The sequence below is a fragment of the Nyctereutes procyonoides genome, unplaced genomic scaffold, assembly GCF_905146905.1.
Source record: "Nyctereutes procyonoides isolate TBG_1078 unplaced genomic scaffold, NYPRO_anot_genome, whole genome shotgun sequence".
NCBI classification, from domain to species: domain Eukaryota; kingdom Metazoa; phylum Chordata; class Mammalia; order Carnivora; family Canidae; genus Nyctereutes; species Nyctereutes procyonoides.
In genome coordinates, this window is record NW_026575020.1 from 37,451,978 (window position 1) to 37,475,903 (window position 23,926).

General features: G+C 47.2%; 2 protein-coding genes across 2 annotated transcripts in view; one reads left to right on the forward strand and one right to left on the reverse strand.

Moving 5' to 3' along the window:
- The window catches only part of SLC25A25 (solute carrier family 25 member 25), a 36,473-nt gene extending 21,593 nt beyond the window's left edge, over positions 1-14,880 (reverse strand). Inside the window, exon 1 of the mRNA XM_055320536.1 lies at positions 14,507-14,880. Coding sequence (XP_055176511.1) covers positions 14,507-14,764 — 258 coding nt within the window. The 5' untranslated portion in view covers positions 14,765-14,880. The remainder of the gene's footprint in view (positions 1-14,506) is intronic.
- Positions 14,881-15,926: 1,046 nt separating this feature from the next.
- Positions 15,927-21,183, forward strand: NAIF1 (nuclear apoptosis inducing factor 1). Its single transcript, XM_055345919.1, has 2 exons — positions 15,927-16,465; positions 18,158-21,183. Exons 1-2 carry the CDS (start codon positions 15,955-15,957, stop codon positions 18,628-18,630), a joined length of 984 nt encoding a protein of 327 aa, XP_055201894.1. The 5' UTR covers positions 15,927-15,954; the 3' UTR covers positions 18,631-21,183.
- Positions 21,184-23,926: the final 2,743 nt, after the last annotated feature.

Genomic DNA, 23,926 nt, shown 5'->3' on the forward strand with positions numbered 1-23,926 from the left:
AATGATCTTGGACAGTTACTTTAGTTCTCTGTACTTTAGTATCTGTATGTGCAAAATGGGCATAGTAAAAGAACTGTATTGTTACTTCATAGAATTGGTTAAAAACTAAATTAGATAAGATACATAAAGCTCTTACAACAGTACATACTAGGGGCTCTGGGGTGGCTTAGTCAGTTGAGCGTCTGACTTGTGGTTTTGGCTCAGATCATGGTCTCATAGGTTGTGGGATCAAGCATGGCTCCATGTTCAGTGGGGAGTCTGCTGGAAGACTCTCTCCCTCTGCCCCTCCCCTCCCTAAAATAAATAAATAAGTCTTTTTTAAAAAACAGTACATGCTAGCTATTTTATTTTTTAAAACATGTTAAGTAATCTCTATACCCAAATGGGGCTCGAACTCACAACCCAGAGATCAAGAGTCACATGCTCTACCAACTGAGCCAACCAGGCACTCCCATACCAGCTATTTCATTATCATTATCTAGAAAATGACTGTGAGTTCATGCAAATAAGTAGTTTTAATAGCAAAGAAGAGTCAGCCCAGAGTCCAAAATCCTACACAAGTAATCCTTTGAAGATGGATCTTGTTTTTAGGCACTGAAGGTCTGGTGAATTGCACATGGCAGTGTTTTGGACTCCCATCTGCAAACACAAGAGAAATCTCTAATGTAGATTACTAGCATTTCATTTAATGGACTCTTCCACTCCACAGAACTGAGTAAAAACTCAGGGGTTTCCAGCCAAGATGGAATAACAGGGACTGATCCACCTTTTAGCCCATAAGCAACAAAATACAGTGACTCCTGAGAGATCCATGCAAATGAGACAAGCCCTGCAACCGCCCCAGATTCCTGGCTGGAGTTTGCAGGCTACAGTCTAGGAAGTGGGTACCCAGGCAGAGCCCAGCAGTCTCCCCATGCTGAAGGCAGGGATCTGGAGGATCAGGGAAGCCAGGGAGCCAGAGGAGGAACAAATATCAGGGAGGAAAGAACTGCACAGATAGCAAGCTCTGGGGAGCTGCTGAAGGTCCCCTAGAGTCAGGATGCATGCATACAAGGAAACTGCCTGAGGGTGGGAAAAGAACCATCAAAGGCATCCTGTTCCCACCAGCCAGAGTGGAAAACCTCATAATATAGGGAGGTTCAGGGATGCCTGCCTGGGTGGCTCAGTGGTTGAGCATCTGCCTTTGACTCAGGTCGTGATTATAGGATCCTGAGATCGAGTCCCAAATCAGGCTCCTTGTAGGGAGTCTGCTTCTCTCTCTGCCTGTGTCTCTGCCTCTCTCTGTGTGTCTCTCATGAATAAATAAAACCTTAAAAAATAATAATTAAAAAATAGGGAGGTTCAGGAAGGGTATGCAGAGTACTTTGCCTAGTAGTGGGGCAAAAGTGGCCCTAGGCTAAATGTTATTCTGGCACCAAGAATAAAGCTTTAAGTTTATTTTTATTATTTTTTAAAGATTTTATTTATTTATTCATGAGAGACACATACAGAGAGAGGCAGAGACACAGGCAGAGGGAGAAGCAGGCTCCATGCAGGGAGCCCGATGTGGGACTCCATCCCGGGACTCCAGGATCACTCCCTGAGCCAAAGGCAGATGCTCAACAGGTGAGCCATCCAGGCAATCCAAGAAAAAAGCTTTAAACAGCAAGCCCTGTAGGGTCAAATAGTTTCCAAATAACTGCATCCTAGAATAAAGCTCAAGAATATTCATAGGAGGAGTGCCTGAGTGGCTCAGTCAGTTAAGCACCTGCCTTCGGCTCAGGTCATGATCCCAGGGTCCTGGGATGGAGCCCCATGTCCGTGTCTAGCTCCCAGATCAGTGGGGTATCTGCTTCTCCCTCTCCCTCTGCTGGTGTTTATACACATGTGCACTCTCTTTCTCTTCATGATTGCTCTCCCTCTCTTAAATAAAAAATAAAAAGAGTATTTGTAGGAATATGAGAATATCTAGCACCCAGCAAGATAAAATCCAATCAAAAAAAAAAAAAAAACAGGAATGCAAAGAAGCAGGAAATGACCCATAATGAGAAAGCAGTTGAAACTGACCCAGAGGGAGGCTTGGGTGGCTCAGCAGGCCACCTGGGTGGGACAACCACTAACATGTTAATATGAACTGGAGTTCATGAGGGTAGGGACAGAAAAAACATTTAAAGAAATAACGGCTAGATTTCTACCCCCAACAAATTCATTGAATACTACAAATCTACAGATCCAAGAAACTTAACAAACCCTCAACATAAGAAATATAAAACAAACTACACTCAAACCTATCAAATTAAATTTCTGAAAACCAGTGATAAAGTGGAATATCTTAAAATCAGATAGAGAAAAAAGACCCAAACATACAGTGGAACAAAGATAAGAATGACGGGGGACCTCCCATTAGAAACTGTTAACTTAGAAAAACACCTTCCACAAGGAAGGAAAAATAAAAACTTTCAGGCTTATGAAAGCTGAAAGAATTTATCACCAGTAGATTTGCATTACATGACATGTTAAAGGAGTTATTCAAGTAGAAGGAAAATCGGGATCCCTGGGTGGCGCAGTGGTTTAGCGCCTGCCTTTGGCCCAGGGCGCGATCCTGGAGATCCGGGATCGAATCCCACGTCGGGCTTCCGGTGCATGGAGCCTGCTTCTCCCTCTGCCTGTGTCTCTGCCTCTCTCTCTCTGTGTGTGACTATCATAAATAAATAAAAATTTAAAAAAAAAATTTAAAAAAAGTAGAAGGAAAATCTAGATTTATACAAAGGAATGATGAGCACCAGAAATGGTAACTGTGTAGGAAAATATAAAGGACTCTTTCTTTGTTATTTAAATCTCTTTGATCCCAGGACCCCAGGACCATAATCTGAGCCAAAGGGAGACACTTAACCCACTGAGTCACCCAGGCGTCCTTAAAAGATGGTATCAAAGTGAAAGTAAAACAATGTATTGTGGGTTTATGACATATGTAGAAATAAAAATGTATGAGAACCACAGTACAAAAGCTGGGAGAATAGAAACAAAAGTACAGTTGGTCCTTAAACAATGCAGAAGGTTGAGGCATCAACCCCTGAACAGGCAAAAATCCACTTTTGATTCTCTCAAAACTTAATAGCCTACTGTTGACCAGAAGCCTTAATGATAACATCAATAGTCGATTAACATATATTTTCTATGTTCATCTGCTTTTGGCTCAGGTTGTGATCCCAGGGTTCTGGGATCGAGACCTGCATCAGGCTCCCTGTGGGGAGCCTGCTTCTCCCTCTGCCTATATCTTTGACTCTCTCTGTGTGTCTCTCATAAAAAAATAAAATATTAAATAAATGATTTTATTTATTTGAGAGAGACAGAGAGAGAGAGAGAGCATGAGCAGAGAGAAGGAGAAGCAAACTCCTTGCAGAGCAGGGAGCCCGATGTGGGGCTTGATCCCAGGACCTAGATCGTGACCTGAACCAAAAAAAAGACGCTTAACCAACTGGGCCACCCAGGCACCCCTGTATTTTTTTCCCCCAAGAAATCCACATAGAGAAGTGGATCTGCACAATTCAAGTTCATGTTGTTCAGGGGTCAACTGTATACTAAGATTCTTAAACTATTTAATATAGTACCAGTTAAAGTAGGCTGTGATTAGTTAAAGTTGTATGTATATTATAATCTCTAAAGCTACCATAAGAGAGAGATTTGGCTCATAAGCCAACAAAAGAGACAAAATGGAATCACAGATCATACTCAATTGACCCAAAAGAAGGCAGAAAGAAAGGGAAGAATAGAAGACACACACAGAAGACAAATAGTAAATTAAAAAAAAACAAATAGCAAGATGGTAGATTCAAACCAAACCATATCAATAACAGTAGGTACAGGTGGTCTAAACATCCCATTTAAAAGGTAGAGAATGTTAGATTGGATTAAACAGGCAAGATCTAGCCTATGTTACCTATAAGAAACACATGTTTTTGTACAACATTATAGAGCCTCAAAAATACATGAAGCAAAACCAACAAAACTGCATGGAAAAGGAGACAAAATTATAGTCAGAGATCTTAACATCCTTCTTTGAATAACTGGTAGAACAAGAAGACAAAACCAATTAAGGACACAGAAGACTTGGGCAACATTATCAACCACCTTGACCTAACTGGCACTTCCAAAGCACTCTCTACATTAAGACTAGAATATGTATTCTTTCCAAGTACAGACAGAACAGATTCTGGCTCACAAAACCAGTCTCACTAAATTTAAAAGGATTCAACTTGTACAGAGTATGTTCTTTGACCACAATGCAATTAAATTAGAAATCAATGATAGAAAGATACCTGGAAAATACCTATATGTTTGGAAACTAAATAACCCAACTCTAAATGATCCACGTGTCAAAGAAGAAATCAAAAGAGAAATTAAAAAAAAAAAAAAACAAAAGAGAAATTAGAGAAGTATTTTGAATGGTGTGAAAGCAGAACAAATGAGAAGTTGTGGGACACAGCCAAAGCAATACTTAGAAGGGAAAGCCCATATTAGAAAAGAAAGGCCTCCAAGCAATGCCCTCAACTTCCCCTTCCCCTTCAAGAAAATAGAAAAGAACAAAGTAAACCCAGACTGAGCAGAAGAAAGGAAATAATCGAGGCAAGGGAGTGACCAAGCCTTATCTTAAAATCTGTACTGAAGACCCAGATCAGTGAAAACTTGTTTTGTTTTGCCAATATTGTTTTGCCAATATTGTTATTTTGTTTTTTTTTAAATTTTTTATTTATTTATGATAGTCACACACACACAGAGAGAGAGAGAGAGAGAGAGAGAGAGAGAGAGGCAGAGACATAGGCAGAGGGAGAAGCAGGCTCCATGCACCGGGAGCCCGACGTGGGATTCGATCCGGGGTCTCCAGGATCGCGCCCTGGGCCAAAGGCAGGCGCCAAACCGCTGCGCCACCCAGGGATCCCCCAATATTGTTATTTTGAAGCACCTTCTTTTGTATCTTTGATTCCCTTGGGGGTTAATACAATACCTCTCTTTTTCTTATATCACATCATCACTGAAACCAGTGGTTTTCTGGAGAACCATTAAACTTCTTTTGGGTTACAAGCAATTCCTATAATATAACTCTACTTCCTTGGGTATAAGAGGCCGCTGGTAGCCAGACACCAGGCTGGCAAGTGTAACCCTCCAGTAGCTGTTGCTTGTATGCATCAACAGAACCTGGTTAACAAGGCTAACAACCAGAAGTTACCCACTCTCGCAAGAAGCCAGGAAACAGACTTGCTGGATAAAACAGGATCTCCTGTATTTCGCAGAGAAAACAAGACTCTAATGGAATGGCTGCCCAGCAGGAGCCCATTCCAAATTCTCCTGAGGAATTGCCCGGGGTGCAAAAGCCCTGGAGCAGCCAACAAAAGGAAAACTGGAGATTCCTGAGGAGTCTCATAACCCGGCAGAGAGATTTCCCATGACTGACTCCAAGGCAATGTTTCATGTCTCATGTCTACCAGTTTAACTACCTATGACCTATCTGAGAATTATTACCATTCAGAAGAGCTGTAGTCAGAGGGAAGACTATTAACACTTTTTTTAGATTTATTTATGAGATTGAGAGAGAGAAAGGGAACCTCAAGTGGATTCCAAGCTGAGCACAGAGTCCAATGCAGGACTCGATCCCACAGCCCTGAGATCATGACCTGAGCCAAAGCTGAAACCAAGGGCAGCCCCGGTGCTGCGGCGGTTTAGCGCCGCCTGCAGCCCGGGGTGTGATCCTGGAGACCTGGGATCAAGTCCCACGTCGGGCTCCCTGCATGGAGCCTGCTTCTCCCTCTGCCTGTGTCTCTGCCTCTCTCTCTCTCTCTGTCTCTCATGATTGAATAAATAAAATCTTTAAAAAAAAAAAAAGATCAAAGCTGAAACCAAGAGTTGGATGCTTAGCCCACGAAGCCACCCAAGCGCCCCAACACTTTTTTTTTTTTAAACTGAAAAATTAAGCCAGACTTTGATAGAAAACCACACTGATTTGCTTTGAAATGAGGGCTGGCTTGGCCAAGTAGGTTATATGGAGGCGAGGAGACAAAGCAAGGCACACCAGTTGGCACCAATGAAACCAAGGCATCGAAGATGACGATTCTGCAATGAAGAAGGTGAAATCCCCTAGTTTAATTCCATTTTAGGAAATAGAACTAAAAAAAATCTAGCTTTGGCAAAAAGTCCCTGAAGGAAACTCCTTTGACTGTGGGAAAGAGAAGTGCACTTTGGAGAAAACTCTTGGGAGGGCTTCTGTCAACTCCTGGTGAACAGCCAGTCCCCACCAAGGTTCAAGGTCAATGCCTACTAAGATGTCTTTTCCTTTTCTCTAAAAGAAAGTTAGGGGCCTACAAAATTAACCCAATTTAGAATTGGGATGTGTAGGATTTTGAGATGTGACACGTAAATTAAGCACTACGCCATGTAGAAACATGCATGATTTTGTGTGTGTGCTCTTAGAAGAGCAGGATTCTCCTTCAAATCAGATGTGTGCCAAATGTTAAGGGGGAGGGGAGAATGAGGTATTGAGGCCAGCAGGTATAAACTCCATCAGGGCAGCCCCGGTGGTGCAGCAGTTTAGCGCCGCCTGCAGCCCAGGGCGTGATCCTGGAGACCCTGGATCGAGTCCCACGTCAAGCTCTCTGTGTGATGCCTGCTCCTCCCTCTGCCTGTGTCTCTGCCTCTCTCTCTGTCTCTATGAATAAATAAATAAAATCTTAAAAAAAAAAAACTCCATCAGTTAAAATGATCAGAAATTTCTCAACCAATCCAAAATTGGCTCAGTGGGAGCCACACCCACTGTCATACATTGAGCCTAATTCTGCAGCCAACTTATCCTTATTCACACTTTCCCTTCTCTACCTCAAAAAGGCAAACCAGCAGATTTATTATTAAAGCAACACTAAGTGTTGATCTCAGGGGGCGCCTGGGTGGCTCAGTGGTTGAGCCTTTAGCTCAGGGTGTGATCCCGGGGTCTGGGATCAAGTCCCACATGGGGCTTCCACACAGAGCCTGCTTCTCCCTCAGCCTATGTCTCTGCCTCTCTCTCTCTGTGTGTGTGTGTGTGTCTCATGAGTAAATAAATAAATAAAATCTTTATTAAAAAAAAAAAGGAAAACTGATTTCAGGATTACAGTCTAAAACTGAGATCAAATGAACAGTGCAAAAAATCATTTTCCCCAGCTGCTTGCTCTGTACTGAGTGGACTGCAGGGAAGAGCCTGTGTGAAACCCACCCAACCACTGCCTTCAGCAAACACGCACCAGAGCTCCTGTTGGGGTGCGAAGGGCAGCCTTGAGAATTCCGTGTAAGCATCATGGTTTCTATCTTTTTAGCTATAGATTTATTAGATGCCATCTTTACTTCTTATACAGATTTTAATCTTTTAGAAAAGACTCTAGCAAAAGAACACACCTCTGATGTGATGAAAAAAAGGATAGCCGTGTCCACAAATGCATCGCTAAGGGGTGCTCCAGGGACCTTACCTTACTTCCCCTAGTGAGTCTGCAGGTCCCTGGACAAGTCGTTTTAGCCTCTCTGGGCTGCCAAGTGGGGAGACTGAACTGGACAAACCTTGGAAAGCTTTTCCATGCTAACATCATATGGATTCAGACTCAGCCTGCAGTAATAACCAAAAGCGACAAGCATTTTGCGCATGAAGGGGGGGGGGGGGCAACAGATGAATGAGGTGGGTGCTGTGGCTGGCTGGTTTTAACCGACTATTTAGTTGTGTCACGCCTAGGGCCAAGATTTCACAGCTTGTGCTCATTCTAAACCCTCCTCTGCCGGCCCCTCCTATTCACCACTGGCTTTCAATGGTTTTTGAGTTTTCCCACACAATATAGGTGGTTTTGTGTTTTGGTAAGAAGAGTCACAGCAGACTCCAGCCAAGGGGGGGGGGGGGAGATTTGGAGGAGAGAAGGTACAAGACCAGGGGTTGACCAGAACAGCCTGAAAGACTTCACAGAGCAATACCAGGAACAGGGACGGCCACCATCTCCTTTCCCCTTTGGCCCTAGAAAATGAGTCATTCACCTCCCTTTCAAGCTTCCTGGCCCAGAGTGTAAAGCAGATAAGAAGCTCCTTGGGCTCTACCTTTGTTATTCATTTATTTAAAGAAAGGTGCACCAAACTTCTTGTTTGGTTTTCTTTAGGTATTGTGTTGAGTCTTTTCTATTCCGTATTTAGGTAGACCATACCATAGGTATCATTTTAGTCACTGCTTCCTGAGCACCATCGGGGTCCTGCAATGCTGAGCTGGTCTTCTACATGGTTGGTCACTGTCATAAACTGTGAAAATAAAAGTTGCAAAGTCTTCAGGGCTGGTGAAGTATCTGCAGCTGTAGAAGCAAGGAGGCAGGGTTTGCTGAACTAACTTGGGCAGTCAGAATTCTGGGCTCTGCTACTCCCTTTGCCTCCAACCAGCCTAACTTCTATGCCCCAGTCCCGCTTCTGCAAAGTAACAAGGCTGGTGAGCTCATCTCTGAAGGTTTGAAGTCAGCTCCACTTGAAGCTTCCATTTTCACAACTTCCAAGTAAACTTCCAATCTGAGAAAAGGCCATCCATGGTTCATGAAAATAGGCAACAGGCTTGTGAGAGCCCATAAGCACCCAGTTCTGTCCAGGGAAACATTTGGGCCAAAGACATCTTTTTTTTTAAAATTTTATTTTATTAAGATTTTATTTATTTATTTTAGAGAGAAAGAGAATGAGGGGAGGTGCAGAGGGAGAGGGACAAGTGGACTCCTCGCTGGAGCACAGAGCCCACCTGGGGGCTGGATATCAGGACCCTGAGGATCACGACTTGAGCTAAAATAAAAAATCTGGACAATTAACCATCTGAGCCACCCAGGTGCCCTGAGCCAAAGACATCCATCAGTGTAGATTGACTCTACCCCTTCGGTAACTTTTTAGAGATTTCCTGCTAGCAGGGTTTGTTTCTATCTTCCTAATGTCTGTAGGGCCCAAACTTCCCACAGCCCACACCTGTCCTCCCTAACTGCTGGCCCTCCCAGACTGCACCACCCAGGTGCTACACAAACTTTATTACTGAGGTCCACCAGATGTTCTTCCTTCTTCACCTAAGCCACCTGGGAAAAACCAATTCTGGGCATCTCATTTTCAAAGACTCTGTGTGCGAAAAAGCCACCTTGTGCCAAATACCTAGATGTCAGACACTGTGCCAGGCTCTTTACATACTTTGTCTAATTTAATCTCACAACCACCTTATGAAGCAGGTATTCATAACGCCATGTTTCTAATGAGACTGAGGTGTGGAGAGGTTGAGTAACATGCTCAAGGTCACATGGCTGGCAAGCAGTAGAAATAGTATTTGAATCCAGATTTATACCACAGATCCTGTACTGGGTACAGGATCTTTTATTGTCATTGCTGTTGTTGTTTTTAAGTTTATTTAAGTAATCTCTATACCCAGTGTGGGGCTCAAACTTATGAGCCCAAGATCAAGAGTCACATGCTGTTCCAACTGAGCTAACCAGGTGCCCCTGTACTGGGTTTCTGAAAACAGTTTTACTGAGATAAAACCCCACGCACCCTACAAATCACCCCTTTATACAATTCAATGGTTTTTCACAGATCTGTGCGATCATCACCATAGTCAAGTGTAGAACATCTTCTCACCTCCAAAGAACCCCTAACCCTTTAGTTATCACCTTATCTCTACCTCTCCCCTCCCAGGTTTAGGCAACCACTAGTCTACTTTGTCTCTTTAGCTTTTCCTATTCTGGACTTCCATATAAATGGATCATGTAATAGATGCTCTTTGTGACTGGCTTCTTTGACTTAGCATATTTCCAAGGGAAGACTGTACTCCTAGGGTATCCTGCCTCAGATGAGGGACCCCAAAAGGTATGGACAGCATATCATGTGAGCAATGCATGATGAACCCTGTTTTGGGCAGCAGCAGCAATTATTTTATAGACAGCTGTTTTCAGATACTTAAAGAGCCTTTGGATCACTTGGGTAGCATCTACAGATATAAGCAGACTGACATGAAAGCTCCCCACAATAGGTATGAAGCTGGCCTATGGTGACCAGTGACCCTTTCAAGACTAAATTCTTTGATTCTGCCAAATTCATATAAGAAGAAATGGCTATACATGAAAAGTCTGCCCGGCCTTAGTTTAATGAGACTGGTCCTATACAGTTTTGTTCATTAGATTCATCCTGGAGCTGTGCTCAGTAGGACTGGAAATGAATAGTAGCAAAAGTTTTTGTTTCTCTCAATCCCTGGTGGTCTCTGTGAGGCTTCAACAATTAATAACTCTTTGAGCATCAAAGGAATTCATTCAGCTGAAGCTCCAGATGAGGCCCACTCTGGTATATTCCCAACTATCATCTGGTTTTAGGATTGGGGTACCTGATTGTACCTTTCCAAATATCAATTAATTTATTTTATTTTTAAAGATTTTATTTATTTATTCATTCAAGAGAGACACAGAGAGAGACAGAGACATAGGCAGAGGGAAAAGCAGGCTCCTCGCAGGGAACCCGAGGCAGGACTCGACCCAGGACCCAGGGATCATGACCTGAGCCAAAGGCAGATGCTCAACCATTGAGCCACCCAGGTGCTCCGCAAATATCAATTAATTTTAAAAAGCCTTCTAGTTGACTTGATAATTACTTCAAACTAGGAACCAATTTCACAACAACAAAAAACAATTAGTTTAATATATGAATTAAATCTAATCTGTGGAATAGCATTTTTCTTTTTCAAGTGGGCCATTATATTTTACCAAGTATTGTCTATCCTTTTTTTTTTAATAAAAAGGCTCTTTATTTTGCAGATGATCTTACCTGAGTCTGGCTATTTAGGTAAATACCTTCCCCACAAATGGCCAATCATTTAAAAAGTATAGAGTTCAACAGCACTGTCTGATTAAGCAATACCAACCTGATATCTTTTATTCATTCATTTTAAGTCAATAGAGATTGCCTCCCGTACACTGCTCAGGTCAAGGAGAGAATTAGGGCAGGGCGGATTCTCATTCTTTGATAATCTCCAGACAATCTTGAAATCTATTTTGGGAATAACAGATGTGGGTCTAACTGGATCTTTCTCAAAGTTCTTTCCAAAGCCTGAGTTGGAACTCTCTGTGTGTCCCTCAGAAACAACTGGTATAGTTATGGAGGAGTGGAGCAGGAATCAGAAGACAGTTCAGTTGCTTCTCTGGTGTAATTCCTAGGTGGCCAAATGAGTTTTGAGGTTGTTTCACTGTCTTTCCAGACCTCTGTAAAATGGGGTGAAAACACTGCCTTGCTGCCTTCTCATAGTTATGGTGGAGCTCCAACTCAATGGCACATGTGCAAGTCTCTGAACTCGACCATCTTCTAGAAGCTTCACCTGCATTAAACACCAGTCTGGTAAGAGGGCCCAAGAGCCGCAGCTAAGGGGACAACTGTTTACATGTCACACAGCTTGCATTCTTTCTGTAATTGGCTCCCTGGGTTCTACCCTAGGTTTTAAATTTTGTTTTAAAACAAAGATTGCGTTTGGTCACATGAAACTGCCTTAAATAGGCAATCTATAATTAGCTCCAGCTGAAGCTTCAACTCCCAGAGTCACTACCGGTGTCGTCATCTCTTTTCTTTCTTTAATAAGCTCTGCCCCTCTTCTGTCCTAGGACGGGCTTCTGGTTCACATGCCCTGGCCGGCTGCCATGGGTTTCTCTGCCCACATCCATTTTAAGTCATTTTTCCTCAACTGTCCCAATTTCTTCTGAAATAAAGGCAGGTGACCCAAACTGCTGGTTCGTGTCTAAAGAAAACTTGACTTGACCTGTTGTAGGCTATCCAGAGGCTTTATGTGGTCACATGGCCTGGGTCCACACCACACACTGATAAGCACTCACAAGGGATTCCTGCGCAAACCCTAACATCTAGGACTGGTCCTCTGGGTCTCATGATGCAGCTACCAAAGCGTGATGTTGTGTTTTTCAATGCCTATTCCCACAGCAGATGACCCATTTCAAACCGAAGGCCCCCCACATTCTCTTTTGGCTTTGCTAGTTCTGCAAAACTACAGCACTGTTTTTTCTGTATGTAGCTAATACTGATAGAATTTCAACAGGAAGTGGGAGGGGGGGTGTTCGTGAGAGAGGGTGTCTTCCTGTGGCCAAGTTATTGACAAAAAGGCAGGTTCTCTAATACTTCAACCATTTGCCACAGGACTAACTTGTATATAAATGAATAAAATAGATCATTCCCAATTTCTCTCAAGCTGTACGCTAATTTTACTTATATAAAACCCCAAAAAATTGTAGAAATAGAGTCCATACTAAATCCACACACCAAAAGAATGATAAAGAAGGGGCAGCCCAGGTGGCGCAGAAGTTTAGCTGCTGCCTGCAGCCCAGGGCGTGATCCTGGAGACCCTGGATCGAGTCCCACTTCAGCCTTGTTGCATGGAGCCTGTTTCTCCCTCTGCCTGTGTCTCTGCCTCTCTCTCTCTGCATCTCTATGAATAAATACATAAGAAATCTTAAAAAAAAAAAAAAGAAGAATGATAAAGAATTGTTTCACATCACACAACTGAGATCAAAGATTTCAGCCAATGTGACCCCAAGGGGAAAAGCTCCTTTTAGTTAATTAAAGTTTTAACACTGGAAATCAAAATGATCACTTCCTCCTTATTTCCCTTACAGATTTACTGGCCAAAAAAGGGGATTAGCATTAATATCAGATGTATCATGAATCACAGTTGAGTCACAAAGTACGTACAAATATTGAATAAAGCCAGATGCCCTCAATGTGCCTGGGTAGGTTCACAAAAGCAGAAAGGTTCACCTAGGCTCACACTTCACCAAACTCCTAAAGCACAGACCCTGAGTTTAGCCATCCCATCTTTCCAGGCAACTTATTCATCAGATATGCATGGAAAAATATCTAGGGGCGCCAGGGTGGCTCAGATAGCTAAGAGTCTGCCTTTAGGCTCAGGTTGTGATCTCCAAGTCCTGGGATCAAGCCCTGCATTGCTCCTGGCTCAGAAGGGAATCTGCTTCTCCAGAGGCTTCTTCCCCGTTTGTGCTCTTTCTCAAATGACTAAATCAAATCTTTAAAAAATCTAGCTCATTGTATAAAAATGCAGGGAAAATAAAAATCTTAAACTTGTCTCCAAGCCTCTTAGACTTGGCCAAAAATTCTATCTTGCATAGTTTTACTCTTGGTCTTCTAGGCTGATCCTAAGTAGGTTAAATTTTTTTTTTTAAGATTTTATTTATTTACTTAAGAGACAGAACACCGGAGAGAGAGCAAGCACAAGTGGGGGGCAGAGAGAGAGGCAGGCTCCCGACTCAGCAGGCTCAATCTCAGATCCTTGAGGATCATGACCTGAGCCAAAGACAGACGCTTAACCAACTATGCCACCCAGGCACCCAGGTTAAATACTTTAGATCTGATCCAATACCCTGTAGGCAGAAGTTAAAAACACCTTAGATATACCCACCTGACCAACAAATGGGTTTAAAGTCACTGGTGTTTTATCAGATTTTTTTCATATTTGGCTATAAGAGATTCTCTAATTGTTGTATGTACAAATGGACCAAACAAACGAAAAGAGAAACAGGTTACCAGGTAAAGTACTCGGAAGTTCTATCCCACGTTGGAAATCAGATTAAGTCATAATAAATGAAATACTTGGGAAGAGTATCTGCAGCTACCAAGCCAGGGTTGGAAATACCAGGAGAGATAGAAGGGGAAGTGACAAGCCTCTGCTTGAGGTTCTTCTGAAGAAAGAAAAGCACTTTTCTGGCAGGCCTAGATGGCCATTCTTGGTCCTCCCATTCCTCTTGGCCAAAGCCCGTTCCAGAATAGGAGTAAAAATATCCCCTTCTAGGTGTGCAACGCTTTCACTTTTAGGAAGAATCTTCCTCCTTCCACTCGAGACCACCATTCCATCTTCTGGATAACCATGTCAAATGAGGATGAACCTAAACCATGAGAACTGTCAAGTCTTCAGTCTTCACCAACCTCCTCACAGATCTGCCTGAAACCCCAGTTCCCATTTTTTCTACTCCCACATGCTTCTAAGAGGAACCAGATCAGGGCTCGCGGCTGGCAAAGAATCGAGAGGGGAAGGGAGGGGTGCCGCCGGAGGACGGATGAAATAGTCAATGCAGCGGAGGGGAGGGCATCAAGCTTAGCTTGGAGGTCAGGAGGTGACAAAAGGCGACTGCCGAGACCTGGCCTCCTACTTCGAGAGAAGGCCGAGCAAAAAGGGCTATGCGCCCACCAGACAGCCCCAGAGTGCCCTCCTGTGCCTACAGAGGGCCTTTCCCCCTAGTCCAAGCGCCCACAGAGCTCAAAAAGGAGCTCCACTCCCACGAGCACACACACGGTGCGTCCCACCCAGCCCAAGAGGCCGTCCACCAGCCCCGCCGCCACGCTCCACAAGGAGCTGCTGCTCAAGGAGCCGGGCCGCTCAGACCTGTCACCCCGACCGCCGGAGGAGCTGGGGCGCGAAGGGACCCCCTCCCAGCCCGCGCCGACTGAGCGCGCCGCCTACCCGGAGCTCGCCCTCCGTGCGGTGCAGTCCCAGGCGCCGCAGCCCCACGGCCAAGTCGTTGACACACAGGCCGCCGTCGCGGTTGACGTCGAGAGTCTGGAAGAGGCTCCACAAGCGCAGCTGGTGGTCCGGGCCCCCGCAGACGGCGCCGCCGCACGGGTCCACGGACGCCGGAGACGAGGCGGACGACGAGGAGGCGGCGGCGGGGGCGTCCGGCGGCGGGGAAGCCACGCAGCGGCACAACACACTGCTCACCATCGGGCGCGAGGCAGGGGCGCCCGGCGCGGGGCGGGGGAGACTGGCCGGCGGGGAGAACGCGGAAGACACGCGGGAGTCCCCAGACAGGAGCGCGGGTTGAGAGAAGCCGGCAAGCGGGCGGGAGGGGCCGCTTCCGGGAGCCGAGCCCCGCCCCGCCCCGCCCCGCCCCGCCCCGCCGCCCGCCGCCCCGCTGGCCACGCCCCCAAGCGCGCCACCGGCCAGTCACAGGCCCGGACCGCCCCCCGGGCGGGGCGGGGCCTTCCCGACACCGCCGACTGCCTGGATCCGGGGAGGAGGCGGGCGATCCCTGCTCAGCCTGCGGTCGATTCAAACTGAAGGAGGCAGGGATTGGCTGAGCTGGGCTAGAGAGAGCAAATCACGCCGCGATAGGCAGAAGTTCTGTGATTAGCAGGCGGAAGGCCCCGTGTCCAATTTCCATCGAGAACGCTGTTTAGGCTAAGGAATCCCGAGGAGACATCGTAGTCTCCGGTGGGAAATAGGATTTGTGTGAGGACCAACTGGGAGCTGCGGCTACGAAGCAGAATTTGCCCCCGTGAGTAGGATTAAAATTAATTGGCCAGTGGTTCAAGGCCGAAAGCACTAGGAGGCCGGGTTTTGGTACTCTAACTCCCTAAACCACCAATAAAATAGCTGAATTTAACGGCGTAATAGTCGTAATGCTGACGATTGAGGGACAGAAGGATTTTCCAATGGAAGTGAGTAAAGGCAGGTGGGCGGAGCGCTCTGTAGCGACAGACACACGTTTAGGCCAATGACCAGGCCAATTTGGTAAGTAGGCGCGCTCTCCAGTTGAGCGACAGATCAAAGGAACCAGTGATCGGCGTGACGTTTGAGCCCCAACCAATCAGGAGGGCGGGTTCCCCTGAAGACGCTCTGGGAGGCGGGAAGAGGGGAAGTGGGCGGATCTCCGCACACCCCGGCGGAAGAGGCAGATTCAGGAAGCCATTACGCAGCTGGCTGGCCGCGGCCGGGCCGGTCGGGGCTGGGCCCTACGCACTTTGCGTAGCGAAGGGGGTTACCAAAGGCCTGGTGCTTGGCCTTGGGCAAGCCCGGCCTCTCCCCTGTAGGGGGAGGTGGGTGAGGGGCGAGGCTGGGGAAGAAGGGAAGGGGAATTGGGGCAGTTGAGGGGATTATAATTTCCTTAAAAAGGGGGGGGCTGGGGAGAGGCCATGGCTGTCCCAGCCAAGAAGAGGAAGATGAACTTCTCTGAGCGAGAGGTTGAGATCATCGTGGAGGAGCTGGAACTAAAGAAACACCTGCTGGTGAACCACTTCAACGCCGGGGTCCCTCTGGCTGCCAAGAGTGCGGCCTGGCATGGCATCTTGAGAAGGGTCAACGCTGTGGCCACCTGCCGCAGGGAGTTGCCTGAGGTCAAGAAGAAGTGGTCTGACCTCAAGACCGAGGTCCGTCGCAAGGTGGCCCAGGTCCGGGCAGCGGTGGAGGGTGGCGAGGCCCCAGGACCCACTGAGGAGGATGGAGCCGGTGGGCCTGGGACAGGTGGTGGCAGTGGCAGCGGTGCCCCAGCTGTAGCCCCCGTCCTGCTCACCCCCATGCAACAGCGCATCTGCAACCTGCTGGGTGAGGCCACCATCATCAGCTTGCCCAGTACCACAGAGATCCACCCCGTGGCCCTCGGACCCACAGCCACTGCAGCTGCAGCCACGGTCACCCTGACACAGAGTGAGTGACCTCTCCCGCCCAGTCTGTCGTGCATAAATGGGAAGGGCCAGCCAAGAGCTGGGGCAGCCTGGGGAAGGTTGGCTGCCAAGGGTCAAAGGTCAGATGGGAGACTCTGAAGACCATGAGGCCTTCCAAGAGCTCCCCAGACAGAAGTGATCCTGTACTCTTTGGGACTTCCTCAGCACGCAGTCTGGACTTCTGAGGAGCTGGATTGCTCTCAACCGTTTTGCCACCATTCCTGTCCATGACTGACTGAACTCTGTGATCCTTGAAGACAGAGACCATGTCTGGATCCCCCCCCCCCCCCTTATCACAGGGCCTGGCCCTTAGTGGCAGTCAGGATGTATCTGTCAAATGAATAGATAGACGGGAATGATAATACCCAAGTGAGACATCGATTCTGGACAAAGACCTTCTAGGTTTTCAGTGCGGGGAGCATTCATCAGGCACTGCCCAGAAAACTCACGATTCCTAGTGTTAATCTATTCATTCCTTCAGTCCTCAAACACTAGATCTTATTCCTTCCACGTCAGACCCTGTGCTTGGCACCAGGATTACCCTGGTGTTTAAAATACAGGCCAAACTATTCTAGTAGGACGATAAGACACACCCATGAACAACTGTACTGTCGGTCAGGAGAACCTAAGGACTCAGAAGAGGAAGGGGCTTCCTGTGGGGTGGGGACTCACAGCTGATGTTGGCATGGTAGGGTAGAGAAAGTTGTCCTTTCCCACAAGCCAGGAGGCCCAAACAGCCCACCCAGAATTCCTTTCAAAGGTTCTCAGTTATGAATGACAGTGGTTTTGTTGGACTTCTTAGTTCAGATAAGGGTTTGTACCAGTAACTGGTAACTGCTAGTTTGTGCTGGGCTGTGACCTGTATCAGCCGGTGATTCTCAGTGGGGTTTGGGGGAATTGGGTGTATGCGTGAGTACCATCCCATGCAGTCGTGTTTCCCAAGGATATCAAGGTGGGAAAGAGGATCAAACACTGGTCTTAGTCAGTTGCTATTCTAGAACTAGAAGGACAAGGTGATGGAGTAGGTGGGAGGCATTTATTGGGCACTTAAGCAACTGCTGTCCCGCTCCCACCTCCTTTTCTGCTTTGCTGTAAAAGAAGGAGGGAGGTAGGAGGACTAGTGTGGCTACCAACAGTTCAGGTAGAGTCCCATCCAAACTGGCTACTGTGTGCCGGCCCTGCCTTTGTTAGCTGGAGGCATCCCAGTGAAGTGGTTACCCGCAAGTTGGACTCTGGTGTTAGGGAGACCTGGGTTTACTTCCTGGACCTGCTGAATAAACTGTGTGACCTTAGGCAAGTCACTCCATGTTTTTGAGTCTGTTGCCTCATCTCCCAAGATGAACATGACAGTACCTGCCTCTTGGTGTCTTGTGAGGATTCATTGAGCTAACAAGTGCGAAGGGCTTAGCACAGTACCAAGCACATAGTGGGTGCCCTAAATTTTTTGCTAGTATTGTCATTAGCTTTGCTTTTGCCAGATCTGGTACTGGCCCTTTGGTTACCAAGTAGATTCTAAATGCTTTAGACTCCAGATTTATATGAGAAGAGCTCTAAAGCCAGAGGAGACCTGAATTCCCCTGAATAGGGATTAATGGCCTCCTGCCAACCCCATTTGGCCAGCTTCATTCCTTCCAGAAGGTGACCTGCCACTGCCTTTGGTGTTTCTTCCCCACAGTCCCCACGGAGACCACCTATCACACACTCGAGGAGGGAGTGGTGGAGTACTGCACCGCAGAGGCCCCTCCACCCTTGCCAGCCGAGGCCCCTGTAGAGATGATGGCCCAGCACGCCGACACCTCAGTCAAACCCCAAGCACTCAAGAGCCGCATAGCCCTCAACTCAGCCAAGCTGATCCAGGAGCAGCGGGTCACCAATCTGCACGTGAAGGAGATCGCCCAGCACCTGGAGCAGCAGAATGACCTGCTACAGATGATCCGCCGCTCCCAAGAGGTGCAGGCCTGTGCCCAGGAGCGCCAGGCCCAGGCCATGGAGGGCACCCAGGCAGCGCTGAGCGTCCTCATCCAGGTCCTCCGACCCATGATCAAAGATTTCCGGCGCTACCTGCAGAGCAACACGCCCAACCCCACACCTGCCTCTGAGCCTGGACAGGTGGCCCAGAACGGGCAGCCCGACAATATCATCCAATGAGGGCAGGGATTGCGCCAGCTTTCTGCTATGATTGGATGACACCGCTGTGGTCTTGTAAGAGGGTTCCATGACTGGCCTTAGGGCTGGTCACATGGCCAGCTCTCTCTTTGACAGACTGTTAGGAATCCACTGTTTCTCAGAAGTGAGGGAGACTGAGCAGAACTTGTGCTCCTGGGAGCTGAACTGCCTTACCCCTACCACTTGAGCTGCCTTGCTGAGAGCTTGCAGATTGGTTAGGTGGGGTTTGGGCACTGGTGATACAACACGTGGTGTCGAGCCAGGGCTTGTAAAAGGACACAGTGGGAGGGGAGGTTCTCACTGGTGGCCTTCTCATAGCTTGGGGTGGGGGGGTGCCCGGAGGGTCTGTGCTGAAATGCTGCCCCACCCCGCAGTGTCATACTTTTGAATGAGATAATGTCAGTGGTGCTGGCATGGGCACAATATCTTCTTCCTCCCTTGGGAGGCAGAGTGACTGGGCCTGAGGAGGAAGCTCCACCCTGTTCTCCTTCCCACTGTGCCTCCATTCTCAGGGGACTTTAGTCAATCTGTGCTCTCTCCACACCCCACCCCACTCTGGGCGTAGCAGGGGCCCCTGTTATGTCCCCAGGCTGCCTCTGCATTACACCCAGGATGCAGCCCATGGAGCTCAGGAGTGCTAGGTGTGCTGGGGACAGCCTGGCCACCAGCCAGTCTTCCCTGCATCCCCAGGCAGCCCTTCCGTGGTTGGTCCTGACAGCTTTTTGACTCAGGGCAAGATTCCGGCTTTGGGTGCAGTAAATTTGAGAGAAAACGGACCAATGTGGAAATTCATTGCTCCCCTGCAGTGGTTCTGAGGTGACCAATTGGCTTCTTCCAGAAGCTTGCTTCAAGCCAGTTGTATTTATTCTATACACTTATCCCTCCCTTGGAAGGGGCAGGCAGCTCTGGCCACAGCCTCCGTCCTGTCCTTACTGGCTGCATGATTCTGAAACTCAGTGTGGGGGGAGAAGGAAAAAGAAAAGTATGTGTGTAGGGGGAAAGGGCATCATGCCCCAGATTCCCTCTCACATTATTCAGCACCTCGTGTTCTTGTGAGACCCCAACTGACTGCCAAGGTGAATCTAAAGGCCTGATCAGCCCTGAACATTTGAGGGGGAGAGCCAAAGCTGACCCAAGAAGTGGGATCTTTACTTTCGTGCTCGGGAAAGAGCAGACTGACCTCGGAGCGCCAAAGGAGGTAGTGTTCCTTGTCCCATCTTGATGCTCTTGCCCCTTTTGTGGGGAGTTTACCGAGATGGCACTTGCTTGGTTCATTTCCAGAATTGCCCTTGATCACTGAGACCCTTACATCTTCCCCAGTCATTCTTCAGGATTGCCATTTTGCTGCCGATGCCTTGGCTACATGTGACCAGTGGTAACACCTCAAGGCTCCAGATCTCAGCTAAACAATGAAGGTGTTGCCCTTCTGGGCAACGTACGCTTAGAATGCTCACTTCACTGTTGCAATCACAGGAAGGAAGATGCCCCCAAAGGCAGTTGGGAGGTGACTGCAGAACACCAGCCTCTCTAGAGGGCAGGTGTGGCACCGACTACTGAGCAATGGAGAGGAATCAGACTGGGGAGGGGGGTGGGTGACAGAAGGAAGCTCAGTGGAGCCAGAAAGCTACAGCCTCCATGGAGCCGGATGGCCCTGGCAGGGAAGCTATGGGGCCTTCCTGAGGCTTTGCCACTTGGTTTAGTTTTTCTTTGGGGTTGGCAATCTGAGCCAATATTGCATCTGTTCCAATTGGTATAAAGAGGAGGCCTGGATCACTTAAACTGACTGTTCCTTTCCAGGTCATAATTTTAAATTAAAAATATATCACTTTTTTTTACACGTATCTGTGTCTTTATTGATTATATATAGAAGAGATAGGGGCTGGCAGAGAGAAGGGACTGGCACACGATGGCCCCCAGGTCAAATCTGGCCCACCACCTGCCTTTGTAAATTAAGTCTTATTGGAACACAGTCACCCCCATTCATTTACTTAAAGTCTGTGGCTGTTTTTGTGCTACAGTAGCAGAGAGTTGAGTAATTGTGGCAGAGACCTCTGGCCCACAAAACCAAAGGTATTTACTCTGGCCCTTTACAGAAAACCCTGCCTATCCCTTGCTGAGAGCAATGTTCCAGACTCTAGATGAGAATTACCTGGGCTGTCTGATAAACGTACCTCAAACCTGACCCCCCTAAAACCTAGAAGAGACTCCTGGAGGGAGAGCTCTAAGAATCTGCTTTGTAAGCAAGCTCTCTGGGTAATTCTGGTATTTCCTGAAAGTTACAAATTTTGGCTTAGAGGCTAGAAAGACTTAAACTCGGCTAGAATCATGGAATCACGGATTCATGCCCCATAGAGGGCTGATTCTCTGGAGTTGCTGCTGCTAAGTCCTGCCAAGCAAAGATTCTCACTTAAGATTGGCCTTCATTCTGGAGATTGGAGGGATCCCAACCTTCCTGAACATAGTTTTTGTTTTGTTTTGTTTTTTTTACGGTTTTATCTATTAATGAGAGACACACAGAGAGAGAGGCAGAGACACAGGTAGAGGGAGAAGAAGGCTCCATTCAGGGAACCCAATATGAGACTCAATCCCGGGACTCTGGGATCACACCCTGAGCCAAAGGTAGATGCTCAACTGCTGAGCCACCCAAGCATACCCTTCCTGGACATAGTTATCACTCTCTCCCATACTTAGTAACAATAAAAACTTTATTATCAAGCCTTTGCTCTGTCTAGGCCTTGAAAGAGTTACCTTATTTACTCCTTGCAACAGCCCCATGAATTAGGTAATAATACTGTTCTCACTTTGCAGATGAGGACATCAAGGATCAGAGAGGTTAAGCTATTTGCCAAAAATCACACAGCTACCTTATTCTCTGGGGTGGCCCATGCTTTTAACAATGCTGGCCTCCACAATAGCCAAACTGTGGAAGGAGCCTCGGTGTCCATTGAAAGATGAATGGATAAAGAAGATGTGGTTTATGGATACAATGGAATATTACTCAGCCATTAGAAATGACAAATACCCACCATTTGCTTTGATACGGATGGAACTGGAGGGTATTATGCTGAGTGAAATAAGTCAATTGGAGAAGGACAAACATTGTATGGTCTCATTCATTTGGGGAATATAAATAATAGTGAAAGGGAATAAAAGGGAAAGGAGAAAAAATAAGTGGGAAATATCAGGGAGACAGAACATAAAGACTCCTAACTCTGGAAAACGAACTAGGGGTGGTGGAAGGGGAGGAGGGCGGGGGGTGGGGGTGACTGGGTGATGGGTACTGAGGGGGGCACTTGATGGGATGAGCACTGGGTGTTATTCTGTATGTTGGCAAATTGAACACCAATAAAAAAATAAAGTTATTATTAAAAAAACAAAAAACAAAAAAACAAAACCATGCTGGCCTCCCTACCAGTCAGATGTGAAATCACCTAGAGACAATTTGAGCCTGGCCTTGGGGAGTTTCTAGGTCAAATGTGGAAGCCCAGGAGGCACCTGGTGTTACTACCCTTGACACTTGAAAGGGAAACACAGTGACCTCTCCAAATCTATACAGGCTTTGGACATTCCTATTAAGAGGGAAAAGAGTGGCTTAACAGAACTGAACTCATGTCTCGGTGCTACTGGAGAAATGTGTTACACTGGAGAGACTTTTTGGAGTCCTTCCTGAAATGTGGGATTTTACGTAAAATCCTCCAAGCCACTGAAGCTTACTGCTTCAGGCAATGAAGCTTTTTACATTTTAAACCATTTTGAAGGTGAGAATTCTGGGTGGCTCAGGGGTTGACCGTCAGCCTTTGGCTCAGGGCATGATCCTGGACCCTGGGATCAAGTCCCACATCAGGCTCCTTGTGGGCAGCCTGCTTCTCCCTCTGCCTATGTCTCTGTCTCTCTCTGTTTCTCATGAATAAATAAATAAAATCTAAAAAAAAAAAAAAATGGGGCTGCTGAGTAATAGTCCCTACTTGCTAGGGGTGTCATAAGGTATTAATCAGTGGAAATAGCTGCCATTTATTGAGCATTAACCATGTGCAGCACTGTATGTATTAACTCATTTCATGAGATTAGTCGAGTCTGTAACACTTGGCCTGTACCTACGATATGACATGCTCAATAAACACTGCCCACTGTCATCATTATTACAGTGTCTTGTTACTCCAAAGGGGTAACTAGTGAGTCTTCTCTTGAGATCACAATAGGAGCTTTGTCAAAAGGGTTTTGAGCTTAAATGACAATCATTTGTGATCTTGCAGTATGAAGAGGGCTCAGAGGGAACAGCTTGTCTCTGTTTCTGTGTCAGCTGGAGCACTCTCCTGGGCATGGGGGGGCCACTTCCAAGATGGCCTACTCACATACCTTGCAAACTGTTGCTGGATGTGGGCTGGGAACTGGACCAAGGCCAGGAGTTGGGGAGGGGGACACCCCAGTTTTCCTCTCCATGGGTAATTCTCCGTGTGGCTGCTTGGACTCCCTCACAGCATGGTGGCTGGGGTTCCCAGCACAGGAAGCCAAAGCTGCCTGTCCCCTTAAAGATTAGACTTCAGGGACATCTGGGTGGCTCAGCGGTTAAGCATCTGCCTTTGGCTCAGGGCATAATCCTGGAGTCCTGGGATCAAGTCCCACATTGGGCTCCCTGCATGGAGCTGTTTCTCCCTCTGCCTAGGTCTTTGCCTCTCTCTCTGTGTCTTTCATGAATAAATAAATAAAATCTTAAAAAAAAAAAAAAAGATTAGGCTTCAATCTGGCCCAGCATCACTTTGTCACATTCTCTTAGTCAGGCAGTCACCAGCCAGCCCAGATTCAAGGGGATCCAGGAAGAGATTCCACCTCTTTTTGGAGGTGATGGCCCTGGCAAATGGGGGAGGAGAGGACCTGATGGTGGCCATGGCTGCAATCAAGCTAACTTGCTGCTTTTATTGTTATAAATTAGAGTCAGGACTCCTGACCCATGAAAGACAGAATCTCCTCCCCATTCCTGCATTCTGCCAATCAGGAGGGAAGGAAGCTCCCCTAGTTTTGAAACAGAACCTCTTGAACCTACTTTTCCATTTCTTGTAGCTTTGAGTCCAGATAATAGAAAGCAGAAAACCTCGGCAGAATGAAGACTGCTTTGGCTCCTACTCGGGAAATCTTTGCCCGTTAGAAAGGGCCCTGTGCCCTGGAAGGGCCCATCTGTGCAGACCCACTTGGAAATCTCCATGGAAGAGGCTTCCTGACCCGTGGGAGGGGAATTCCAGACAACTGGTCAGGGTGGCAAGCTGGTGGCTGAGGGGAACAG